The 13,032-nt window shown below is 29.8% G+C and overlaps 2 protein-coding genes across 3 annotated transcripts; one reads left to right on the top strand and one right to left on the bottom strand.

Moving 5' to 3' along the window:
• Positions 1-1,452: 1,452 nt before the first annotated feature.
• On the top strand, positions 1,453-3,613 carry LOC130821346 (pentatricopeptide repeat-containing protein At2g02750-like). Its single transcript, XM_057687062.1, is given in 2 exon segments — positions 1,453-2,412; positions 2,414-3,613. Coding segments are annotated over 2 exon segments (1,764 nt in total). The 5' UTR covers positions 1,453-1,558; the 3' UTR covers positions 3,324-3,613.
• A 2,430-nt stretch (positions 3,614-6,043) lies between these two features.
• LOC130821309 (WRKY transcription factor 72A-like) lies at positions 6,044-12,457 on the bottom strand. Of its 2 annotated transcripts, XM_057687006.1 has the most exons (5): positions 12,345-12,457; positions 10,275-10,354; positions 9,206-9,784; positions 8,495-8,608; positions 6,047-7,370 (listed from the first exon to the last, which is right to left on the bottom strand). In XM_057687006.1, the coding sequence occupies exons 2-5, from the start codon at positions 10,317-10,319 to the stop codon at positions 6,576-6,578; spliced, it is 1,533 nt and encodes a 510-aa protein (XP_057542989.1). In that variant the 5' UTR covers positions 10,320-10,354; positions 12,345-12,457; the 3' UTR covers positions 6,047-6,575. The 2 variants fall into 2 exon arrangements, with proteins under 2 accessions (XP_057542990.1, XP_057542989.1); XM_057687007.1 differs by lacking the exon at positions 12,345-12,457 and having other exon boundaries at positions 6,044-7,370; positions 10,275-10,319.
• Positions 12,458-13,032: the final 575 nt, after the last annotated feature.

Genomic DNA, 13,032 nt, shown 5'->3' with positions numbered 1-13,032 from the left:
GTATGGCAGACATATAAATTATATCTATGCATTGAGTTGATTTTATCTATTTAGTGGACTTTATATGCTTCCTTATGTGAGAATTTATAATCATTTTGTAATAAAAATTAGTCTATTGATGAAGATGTTTATAGTGTAATTGCAAATATACATTAGAGTCGAAAGTAGTATAAAACAACGATTTTAGGTGTTACTTATTTTTCATGTATAGTTTAAATTAAAGAGAAAAGTATTGTTTATTAAGGAAAAAAGTAGATAATGATAATAAATAAAGAGTAAGAATGAATTGTATGGATGGAATTTGCATTATTATTATCCAAAAATAGAAATAATGCAAATTAAGTAGGACGAACAAGTATATGAAAAAGTATATATGATCCACAATACAATTATGATTGTAGTTTTAATCTTGTTTGTTGTATAATTTCACTTGTTCTTATGTACTAGTTGCTTGTCATTAATTACTTGTCTTCGTTTCATTATAGTGATATTTTTTTCAAATATTTGGGATCGGTGATTCAAAGTAACGAGGAGATTGATGGAGACGTTACTAATCGTATACAAGCGAGTTGGCTTAAGCAGCGAGCAGCAATCGGGGTGCTTTGTGATAAAAAGTTCTCGAGGCGAATAAAAGGTAAATTTTACCGCGTCGCAATTAGACCGACGTTGTTGTATGGGACCGAATGTTGGCCCATAAAGAAGGTTTTCGAATAGATGATGGAAGTAACAGAATTGCGTATGCTGAGGTGGATGTGTGATAATACTATGATGGATAGGATAAAAAACCAGAAGTTTAGGGAGAAGTTAGGGGTTGCACCTCTCTCCGCAAAGATGCGGGAGAACAGGTTGAGATGGTTTAGGTATGTGCAGAGAAAGACCCATGACGCCCCAATAAGAAGGATCGCATTATAGTGGAGGGCAAGAAAGGTCGAGGAGGACCTAGGATAATGTGGGAGGAACAAATTAAAAGTGACCTGTATGAACTTCACCTCTCCAAGGGCCTGACCAGGGATCGGGGCAGTTGGCGACGCCTTATCCACATCTTAGATTACTAAACCCAACCCTTTTACCCGTCGTTTGTTATCGTTCATTGCCTTTAATTATCGCTTTTTACCTCCTTTACTTTTATCTTTATTTTTAGTTATGTTTACGTATTCTATTCATTCTATTTGTAAGTTGTAGGTTTCTCTCTCTATGAATACCTTTCTCGAGCTGAGGGACTCTTCGGCCGTACTCTCCTCTATGGGTATGAGCTGTCGTCTTTCTTCCCTCCCCAGACCCTGACCATAGTTTTTATGAGCGGGATACACTGAGTATGATGATGATGAGTGATATTTTTTCAAACAATATGTTACAATCGGATGTGAGTATTTGGAAGAAGTATTAAATTTTTACTCCATTAATTATAATGAACTAACTATAATTTAAAAATAAAATTATTGGCATATTATCTGTTACCGTTTAACCATTCTTCCTTTGATTCAAAAACACAATCTTAACACAAACCACCAACTTTTATGGATCAATTAAAAGCTTTGGTTCTTAGATAATTTAGCACATGAATCATCATATACCAAAGCTAGTCACAAATGGTTGTTATAATCAAGCTTTGTTTTTGTATTCCAAACTTCGTTCTTCCTCTTTACCCGTCAATAATTTCTCATTTCCTTGTCTTCTCAAAGCCTGCACCAAGCTCAACTATGTACTCCAAGGTCAAATCATCCATAACTATGTCATCAAATCTGGGTTGCTGTCTGATGCCTATGTTGCAACAGCTCTTACCCATATGTACATGAAATTTGGACATATCAAAAATGCCATCAAACTGTTCGATGAAATGCCTCAACCAAATGTAGCATCTGTTAATGCTATGATTTCTGGATTTTCACAAAATGGGTGTTTTGGAGAAGCTCTTGTGGTCTTTAAAGAGGTTGGTTTGAAGAGGTTTAAACCCAATTCGGTTATGATTGCATGTGTGGTATCGGCTTGTGATGTTGTGAGGCATGGTAATCAAGTTCATAGTTGGGTGATTAAGATTGGTGTTGAAAGGGATGTTTTTGTTGCTACTGGGGTTGTTACAATGTATATGACTTGTTTGGAACTGGTTTCTGCTACAAAGGCATTTAGAATGATGGAGTATAAGAATGTAGTGAGCTATACTACCTTTTTATCTGGATTAGTACATAATGGTGGTGTTAATGACCTTGTATTGAAGGTGTTTAAGGGTATGAATATAAACCAATCTTGTGATGAAAGGCCTAATGCAGTCACATTGGTTATAGTTTTGGGTGCTTGCTCTTACGCGACTAATCTTCAATTTGGAAAACTCGTTCATACGACTGTTCTGAAGGTTGGATTAGAATCCAACATCATGGTGGGAATTGCACTTGTAGATATGCACTCAAAATGTGGTTCATACGGGTTATCATGTATTCAAAGGAATGAAGGGAAACAGGACTCTGATTACATGGAATTCAGTTATTTCAGGTGTGTTCTTGACTGGTGGTTCTGATACTGCTTTGGAACTGTTTTCTGAACTGGAATCTGAAGGACTGATTCCGGATTCTGCTACATGGAATACAATGATCAATGGATTTGTGAAACAAGGAAAACCCGACAGAGCATTTCAGTTTTTCACCACAATGGTATCAAGAGGAATGTTCGATGCCTGCTCCATGATCTCGTCTTTGCAGTTTGGAACACAGATTCATGCACACGCCATTCAATCCAATATCATTAATGATGAGTTCTTCGGTAATGCTCTAATCGACACATACATGAAGTGTGAGCGATCTTCATTGGCGCGCAGGATGTTCGACCACTACAAAATCAAACCACGCGATCCAACATTTTGGAACGCAATGATTTCAGGTTATGGGAGAAACGGTGAAAAAGAGTCTGCATTCGAGATTTTCAGGCTGATGCAGAACAAGAATATAAAGCCAAACAACAGCGCATTTGCGAACTTGCTATCTGTCTGTCGTCGTGCAGGGGAAGTTGACAAAGGTTTTCGAGTATTCGAGATGATGATTACAGATTATGGTTTGACTCCAACTTCCCAACATTTTGCTTGTATTATCGACATGTTGTATCAATCAGAACACCCTGAGAAAGCTCATGAATTTATGAATGGTATTCTTGAGATTGAACATGAAAATGCAAGTATATTGATGGTTTTGACTGATATTTATGCAGCAATGGGAAGGTGGAACGATGTTGAGAGAATTCGAAAAATAATTGTTGCAAAAGGACTGCAGAGAAAACCTGGTTATAGTGTTCCTATTTCCTACATAGAAAAACACAAGGAAAATGCAAAAAATTGAAGTCTTATAGCCATTTTTTTAACAAATTCTTAAACGAGATGGTCTTATGGTAAGACAATATCTATTGAGCTGACACATATGTATTTATTATGTTTAAGTGATTACTTACAATTTTAAAGTGATCAATTAGAGAAATTGACTAATTATATAGGCTTGTCTCATAATAAAACGGTATCTTGCAACATGAGCTATTTTTTTTACTGGTTTATTGTCCTTTGTAATTTCACATTTTAACCTGGCCCGTAAACTTAGATCGAACCAGTCCGGTCAAGACCCAATTCGTTATTTTGAAACTGTGAGCTTTTGATTTCTAAATCAATATTTTCATTTAAACCTTTCAATTTTATTATTTGAGATTTTATTCCAGTGTGACAATTGAAATTTGAATTTTTTTTATCGAAAAACTTATATAGTATTTTTTAGATTTGGTCTGGATATAAATGATACTACCTCCTATTCAGCCTAAATGTCCCATTTGATTTTTGGCACTATTCACTTATCACTCTTAATTTGTATTTTACTCTTAATCTATAAGTTAAAACATAGTCATGTGGGATCTTGTTTGATTCGTCTCAATACAAGGATTATTAATATCAACTTTTTATAATTTTTAATTAAGAATAATTTAAGATATTAAGATTTAAAATGTTGTCTCGGCAAGTGTGAAAAGTCAAATGGGACATTTATGCTGAATAGGAGGGAGTATAATATTACATGTATAACTTCAAACTCGATCTACCTAAACTGATTTGACAACTTATTTGAATTTGGAACCCGCCTTATTTCAAAAGAATTACCCAATGAACAAAATGTTGAATAGATGACAATTTATAACTTTCAATCTTACTGAAGGATTAATCATGATTATTCCATTACTTCTTTCACCACATCAAACTTAAAATATTTCACTTTAAATAAAAGGTAAATAAAAATTATAGCGTGAACTTCTATTATGTTCGACTTTTGTATCATGTTAAAGAAATTAGTTCAACTACTTGCTTTTATGAAAATCACCGAAAATAAAAATTGTGTTCAAGAATAAGATAAAAAAATAAATGGATAATAGAAATGAATAGTTAAGATAGAGAAAAAAAATAAGTTTATTTATAAATGAGATTAAAAGAAAAAAATTGATATTATCACTAAAAAAATATAAAATCCATAACATAAATTAAAATAAAAAATAATGTTAATCGATAGATATAGAGGGGCTGAAGGAGTATATGTAAGGGAACAAATAAAAAAAAAAAAAAAAAAAAACAGTATCATTATCAAGTATGCATTTAAATGCCCAACATATCATGACATTGACTACAATGACCAAGTGGTGAAATTTCTAGTATTAGTAGTTGGCTTTCACCAACGACGGCTATATTTTATGGTCGTCCATTTTAATTTGATCTTATATTTTATTAATAATATCTTTAATGTTTATGCAAACCACAAGAAAACAAATGATGTTTAAAAGACAAGAACAATAGTAAAGTCAAAGTCAAGTAGTCAACATGTATTATGTCTTCTTGAGAATAAGATTAGTAATTGTAGGAAATATTGTCCAGAATAATCCTATCTATTTTTCATTTGTTGTAAATAATTTTTACTATTAATTATTTATAAATAATTCAACCTTTGTATATTATTTGCTGACAATACCCATTTTCACATTTTAACCAGCTAATAAAGGTTCGTACCACCAAAGAGAAGTTAGGTAAGACCAATGAATAAGTATAGGGGAGAAGAAGAAGTGAGTGTAACAGCTAGTAGGTACCTACAATAGTCGATTAAAATGTAAAAAGGGGTGTTGTCAGCAAATAATATACAAATGTTGAATTATTTAAAAATAATCAATAGTAGGGATTATTCACAGAAGATAGACAATAAATAGAATTATTCTAGACATTTTTTTTCCATAATTGTATTGAGATAGTTGTATTATTTCTCGATTGAAATAAATATTACTTTTTTTATTTAGATAAGATTATGAGTTGGATTCTCTAATAATTATACATCAAATTAGTTCAATTCAAGTGAGTTCAATTCCAATACGTTATTTGAAGTATAATTGGACTATGCGACACAAACTAATCTTGTTTAGGGTATGATTTCCTTCAACTTTTTGAAAATTCAGCTAATGCAATTCAGATTGATTCAATTTACTAAAAACAAGTCGAACATGACATATAGTTGATTTTAAGTAATCACACCTCCTTTTGACACAATATCTAGAACCATATTTATTAGAAAGCATTTATTTAAATCATACTCCAATATTTTTATTTTGTTTAACTTACACTACAAAAAAAAATGACGTTGCGACTAAGACGTACAGGGTGAAACCACAACGGGCTGGCATGGGCCTGGCCTTCGCCCTCCCCTGGTCAACCTTGCAGTTCATTTTTTAAAAGTTATTTTTTTAATTATATGCTAGTAGTATTATAATTATTAGAGTGATAAATATTTGATTGTTTAATGGTAAGAAAAGCTTTAATATTACATGGAATTATAAATCAAGTCTTCTTATATAGTTTTGTCCTTGATATTAAATTAGAATATCTAAATCAAATTAGTAAACATTGCTTTTTAGCTAAAGCATAAATGATATTTTCTCAATATTAAATCAATATTATTTACAATATCATACTCTCTTTTTTCTTTTAATAAATTTTATCAATATTTTGGACTACTTCCCTTCAATTATTTTCTATCCACTAATTACTTGCTTCCATATCAATTATCCTTCTCCTCAACAAACTTAGAAAGAAATAAATATTATTATACTTCATATTCATTTAATAACAATATTATCTACCAATTACCAAACAATAAAAATAATTGACAATTCATGCATGATATTTCAATTTGTAATAATACATGCAAGAATATAAATGTACCGAAACACATCTAAGAATGTAAGCCTCATAGTCTCATTGAACAACCTTTTCCTTCCTTCCCTTAATAGCAAGGGCCTTGTTTAATTAAGACAACATTGAATAAACTCCATAGAAACACATTGAAGCATAATTGTTAAAAAGAAATATGTATAGGTACTCAATTCATCCCTTTTTCATTAAAAAAAGCAAATCCCCCCCCCCTAAAAAAAAAATCAATAAACTAGATTCAAAATACACAAACCAGTATAAGTTAGGCAGAACAGTACAATTGATCTGCATGTGTACAGAACCAACTTAACTACTATTCTTTTTGTGTTATATATGTTACATAACGCAATATTAACAGGGGTTTTGTGATGAATTAGGCAGATCCAGACCTAGATTCTCCCCTGCTTGCATCAACACCGACAGATGCATTGTTCTTTGATGTTGTAGGAAACAATGTCAAGCTTTGATCACCTTGATCTTTTGGTTGTGAGCCATTTTTTTGCTCAAAATTATTGTTCTTATTTCCAACATAAGAAGATATAGCTGCTGCTAAAATTGACTGAAAATTAGGGTTTGTTGCAATTGCCTTTGTCGCAGCAGCTGCTAATGTATCATTTAGAGAGGATTTAGGGTTTTGAAAAATATTATTATTTTTTATATTATTATTATTATTAATAGTAGTATTATTGTAAGGTAATAAATACCCATTAGCCCAAGAAGAAGTATTTGTAGGAAATGAACAAGAATTATTATTTTTTGAGAAGTCTAATGAAGGTAATGATGAAGATGAAGGAGTTGAAGAAAAGTTTAGGAAGCTAGAATTTCTTGAGGAATTTGATGATGAAGATAACCAATCAAAGGAGGAAAATCCTGAATTGGGTAAGGTAAGGTCTAGGGTAATAGTAGGGTGTGAATTATGGGAAGAAGTTGATATTAAAGAAGGATTGTTGAAAGTTGTGATGAAGTTTGAGGAGTGTAGTCCAAGAGATGAAGTAGTTAGAGGTCTTGTAAGAGTTGGGGTTTGGGAGGTTAAAGAGGGAGATTTTATCATGGCGGCGGCCGCAGAGGTGGCGGATGCCATCGCGGTGGCGGAGAGTGGGAGTGGGTGGTTGTGTGTTCCTTCATAGGTTGTGATCAAGATGGACATGTCTTGAGGACATCTTTGTACCTACAATAATAAGTTTACAAGAAAAAGTTGGCATACATGTTTCTTTTCACATACAACTACTATCTAAAACTTTAATTCATATAGAAAAATAGAAAAATAATTCATGTATTGAAGTTGAATTTCGTAACACATAAAATAGAAAAATAATAACTGAATTGGTTTAGCACACATGTAGAGGTGAGTGTTTGGCCCACCCTATACTCTTATAATTAACTCGCCTCTAATATCAAAAGATTAGAGTCAGTTACATAAACGAAACATTAGATCAGTTCTAGTGGTCGTTCAAACGAAGAGTAGAGGACATCCTAACTAGAATTGATTTTTGATTTATGATTATGCATAGGAGGTGACTAAAAGAATTCTCGTCTTTCATTTAATTATCCTGATATCATGATAAGAAACATATTTAATCAAATTCAAATTGATGGTTGAAGTTCTATTTTTTATTATATACTATGTTATAAAGCTTTTTTGCCAAAATTTTAAAATTATGGGAATATTTTTTCCAACAATAATATATATCTATCTATTAATCATAAAAATTAAGAGAGTTATTTGATCGTTTAGAATACACCTTATGAAAAAGTCCACTATTTAATTGGTCTAAGACTTGAAACAACGACAAACAAGTTGTTTATTGGCCTGAAAAATTGAATAACAAGCTGTCAAGATTAGCTATTAGTTTAAAACGGATCTTTTTGGGAGGCGGTGGGAGGTCAAAGGCGAGCCTCATTAGCGCCATACAAAGTGTATCTTTATAGTCTTATTCTATTATTTTCAAATAAACGATATAATATCAAAAGCTAATTAACAAGACGGTTGGTTATAAGTTTAAAATTTATTCAATGACCTAAATGAACTATATGTTGTATCTACACTTCTTTCTCAAATGACTCTCGTAGAGTCATGATGATATCATATGTAACATATATATATTGAGAATTCAACTATCAATTTTATCTTTTGATATACTTCGTTATAAAAATATTTGTTACATTACAATTAATAATACTTTTTATTTTTCAAGCTTATTTAATATATTATGGATAATGTGTAAATAAAAATATAGTCAATATATAATTGATCCAAATAAGACGAAGTAGTATGTAATATTATTAGTGTACCTGTTTTCTGACAGGGCAATTCTGCGAAACTGTGCATCGATAGTATGCTCGAGGACATGGATTTCCTTTTGCTATTTTCTGCCCATACTTTCTCCAGTGACATCCATCATGAATCTACAATTTTACCATCAACCACACATTAAACTCATATAACAATATGTTTTAAAGTATTTATGTACAAATTGATTGATAAAATATGATCTTTAAATTTCATAAAGATTGCACCTCAGCAAGTATCTACTCCATAAATTGTAAAGCTAATTTTATAAGCTAAAAGTTGTAAACTAATTCGTTAAGCTAAAACTAACAACTATAAAGTTTTATCAAATAACAACTCTTAATGTGAGATCGTCTAATCACAATAACATAAATTCATATATATATATATACATAAAGCACAAATTCAAGAAAAAAATAATTGTTATAAAATTTAAAATGTCAATTCTAACATCTTAAATGACGTATTAAACATCAAACAATTAAAAATAAATATTATAAGTATGAAATTAAATGCTTTTATATGTGTAGTTTGACTATTTAGCCCATTCAGAATTGTCTCACGATAAAACCATTTTAATAATAATTTGTGAATATTGAATAGGTTCAAAATTGAGAAACGTGAGCTAGTTAATGTACATCAACAATTGAGATCTTTTATATAATTATATTAATCTTAGATTAAAAAGTGATTGGCTTTAAAAGTCAACTAACCGTGGGGGAGTCACATCTTGATCTAATGCAAACCCTAGTCTTCTTCACTTGGGGTTGGTGCAAGCTTTCTTGATCATCACCCTCCTTTGAATTCAAATCCTCTTTAGCCTTTAGATCATGACTAGAACTCCATGCCTCCATATTTGCACCTTCCTTCGAATCTCGATTGGAATTCTCGAACCTCAAATCATTCTTAGGATCATTATCACTAGCCTTACAATAATCTAGCCCTAATTCTAACTCTCTTTCTACCATTCTATCATTATTTTCTTGCTTCTTATAATTATGATCATAATTATGTTTTTTATTGGTAGTACTCCAATTACCAAGAGTTAAGGAGACTAATTCAGGCTCTTGGTTTTGATTATCTTCATAATTATCTTCCTTGATTGAGTTATTATTGTTGCTTATTGATGAATTTGTTTCTGTGGATTGATCATTTTTAGGTTGCACCATTGAAGAGATTTGATTCTCAAGAGATTGATAATCTTTCATAATTTGTGATAATAACTTCTTTAATCTCTCATTTTCTTCTTTTACTTCTCCCATCTTTGCTTTTGCTGATTTTAGAAGATCCTCCTACATAATTTGGTGCCAAAACACTAAATTAATTACATCAAATAATAATTAGGAAAACAAATACACAAGTTTATATTATTAAGCAAATATGAACATGCATCTTCGAACATGTTTAATTATTTTGAGAACTATGAATTGACCTATTGATTGAAGACTATTTATTTCATCTTTGTGCGTGACAAGAGTTTGATTTTTACTACTTATATTTATAGGCATGTCCAACCTTACATCGGAAAAAAAAAAACATATCGAAGGATCCTTATTATGAATTGGATTATAGAACTTTTGAAACATATTTTCATTATCCTAAGTATTATTAAGTGACTTTCACTAGCTAGCTAACATTAGAGAGATTTCAGATTATCATAAGTATGTAACTTTAAAAGCAAAGATGTTTTCCAATCTAGCCTTAACAATAGATTTAGTCAGTAAATTTACATAAATGAAAAGTACACATAATTAAATAATTTTAAAAGAAATTAAGGCTTACTTGATTAGTATTGAAAATTGTAGAACCACTAAGTTCGGCCTCCATTTTTGATAGCTAGGTTTTGAGTTTCTATGAGCCAACTGCAATTTACAATAGTGAGTTAGGAGAACCTAATGTCTAAATATATATATAGTAGTATATATATATAGTAATAAGCCAATTAATGCAAGTTTAGATCAAAAAATATTTAATTATTTTACAGCTAAACAGTTAGTTAATTACCTATAGTCTTCTTTCAGGAAGGGAATTAAATGAGATAATTAAATAAGATGATTAAGTGTACTTCCTAACAAATAAACGATGGTTAATTTAGAGGTGTAAATTAAGGTGTTTTGATAGGTTTTAAGTATGCTATTTCAGATCAGGTCAATTTCATATATATTATAGGAATGTTTGGCAAAATAGTTTTTAGGCAATTTTAGCTTATATTGATACAAATAGAGATCGTTGGGTGGTCACATTCAATGTTAGTGTTTGGCAAATTAAATGGTTGAAACAACGTATTGTTATAAATAAGCTGTATTTTTTGAACAAGCTGCCAAGTAGTGGGTTTAAAACTAATTGGTCAAACCAATTAATAAAATCAGTTGGTAAAATCAACCAATGTAATCAGCTATTAACTATCAGTTATCAGTTATCAGATGTTTTCCTAACACCCCTATATATTTTCTAATCGAGTCGAGATAGAGTGATTTGGACATCTTTAATGGTTGATGATATAGTAAACGAGTAGTATACCTCAGCTAGTAGCTAGAACATGTGGACTACAGAAAAATATATATATTCAACTCTGTGAATTAAGTCTCCATCATGGAAAAAGAGTGGTTATACCAAAGAGATATAACTTGGAATTAAAAATTAGGTTTAATCAGTCTTCTTAATTAACATTTAATGACATAAAATAAAGGAAAAAATGGATTATGAACATGATCAGAAGAAACATTTTATTAATTAAATATAGCTGTTCTGAAAGGGAATCCATGACCATATTGTGTTGACTTTGTGTGGGCCCTTCTGTACAAAAGATTCATGCTTTATTTTTAAAATGTTAGAATTAGTGGAATTTTTTGACAGACTCATTAATCAAGGAAATTTATAATGACTTCTCAAAAATTTAAAAATAATGTTTTACATATCGATTATATTAATGAAAATATTAATTATTTTAATTGCTAGTTGTAGGTTTAGCTCGTATAGTTATTTGCTTGTAATATAAAACTTAATATTTTTTGATCTAGATGCGTGTAATAATAATTTAATTAATAAGGAAAATTTTGTTGTTAATAATTTTTCACACATTGTTTATTGGTTGAAAATAAATTTATATACTATCACTATATAAAATCATACATGAAATTATTTAAGAAAATAATTAATAAATGAATTTATTTTCAGTAAATTAATAACAAATATTTATAATTAATGTCAATTTTTCATGATAAAATCTAAAAAAAAAATATTTTTAAGAGTACTAAACACAAACTTGTTGCTAACTACCCTCAATTCATTTGGGACAATGATTAAATTTATGGGTTATATATGAAGATATATATGAATATCTTAATATTATTATATAGATGAATTAACCACTCACATAATTAATTTCAATATTTATGAATCAATATTCCTTAATTTAATTATATAGATCAAATTATACATCTGCTTTAATCTTGAACGGTCAACTTTCACAGATGAGATCTGGTTTTATAATTACTATTAATTAATTTATATGTATATTGATTGATTATAAAGATACGCTTGTTGATAATATTAAAGCTTGATTAATTATTTAATTAATTTAAAAGTTAAAACATTTTTTAAATTAATTATTATTTTCACAAAGAACATCTTAGGGATCATTAGCAAAATTATTATTAGAAAACTTTGATCATAAAAATTAAATTATAAAAAAATTAGGCTTGACATACCAACCAAATTAAAGAAAATAATTTAAGAAATTGGTGATATATTCTGGCAAAGTAAAATAAATTAAAATTAGAAATAAACCAATCTATACAAATAATGAATGATTAAAAATATTTTTTTGAAAAATAGAGGCTAAATTCTTACCTTATTATTTTGAGCGGTTTGAGTACGTTATCTTGGATAGTCAGCTGCTGAATTCGCCAATAATTTTTCTGGGGCCATCACATTTATATATGGAAACAAACGTACGAACTTTTATCCAAGGTCTAATATAATAGTCAATATTTAATTTAAACATATTTTAGAGGGGATTTTAAATTTATTTTTGACTTTTATAATAAAATAATATAAAAACAATTAATATTACATAAAACTTTTTATTTTAGGAAAAATTGATATTAATAATCCAACTTTTCACTCATCTGCGGTGAATAATTCTACCTTTGAATTTGTTTTTTAATAATTCAGCCTTTGCACTTAGTTTCGATCAGCATACTAATAGGATATGCTGATAGTAGAGGCAAAGATTGAATAATTATAAAATAAAAAGTTATGCTGCTAGCAAACTAAGAGTAAAGGTTTGATTATTAAAAAATAATCTAAAGATGAGATTATTCATAGCAGATGAGTGAAAGGTTGGATTATTAATATCAAATTATCCTTTATTTTAATTATTTTTAGATTATATAATAGATTGAGATAAGGCGAAGGAAATTCAATTCACTTGCTATGTAATACAAAGAATTGTCAACCATCCACCATATTTCAGTCTCACAAGCAATATGGATCATAAGGAGTACAATAGAGTAAGAGTAATGATCTTGTTTTTAAA

The sequence above is a fragment of the Amaranthus tricolor genome, chromosome 8 (genome assembly GCF_026212465.1).
Source record: "Amaranthus tricolor cultivar Red isolate AtriRed21 chromosome 8, ASM2621246v1, whole genome shotgun sequence".
NCBI classification, from domain to species: Eukaryota; Viridiplantae; Streptophyta; class Magnoliopsida; order Caryophyllales; family Amaranthaceae; genus Amaranthus; species Amaranthus tricolor.
This window is presented reverse-complemented; position numbering and strand designations above follow the sequence as displayed.

Coding starts and splice junctions, on each gene's coding strand:
- LOC130821309 (XM_057687006.1), bottom strand. CDS start 10,319: ATGGAGGCCGAACTTAGTGGTTCTACAATTTTCAATACTAATCAA. Junction 8,609..9,205: donor CAAGATGTGACTCCCCCACG/GTTAGTTGACTT, acceptor GTAAAATTGTAG/ATTCATGATGGATGTCACTG. Junction 7,371..8,494: donor ATTGCCCTGTCAGAAAACAG/GTACACTAATAA, acceptor TTATTATTGTAG/GTACAAAGATGTCCTCAAGA.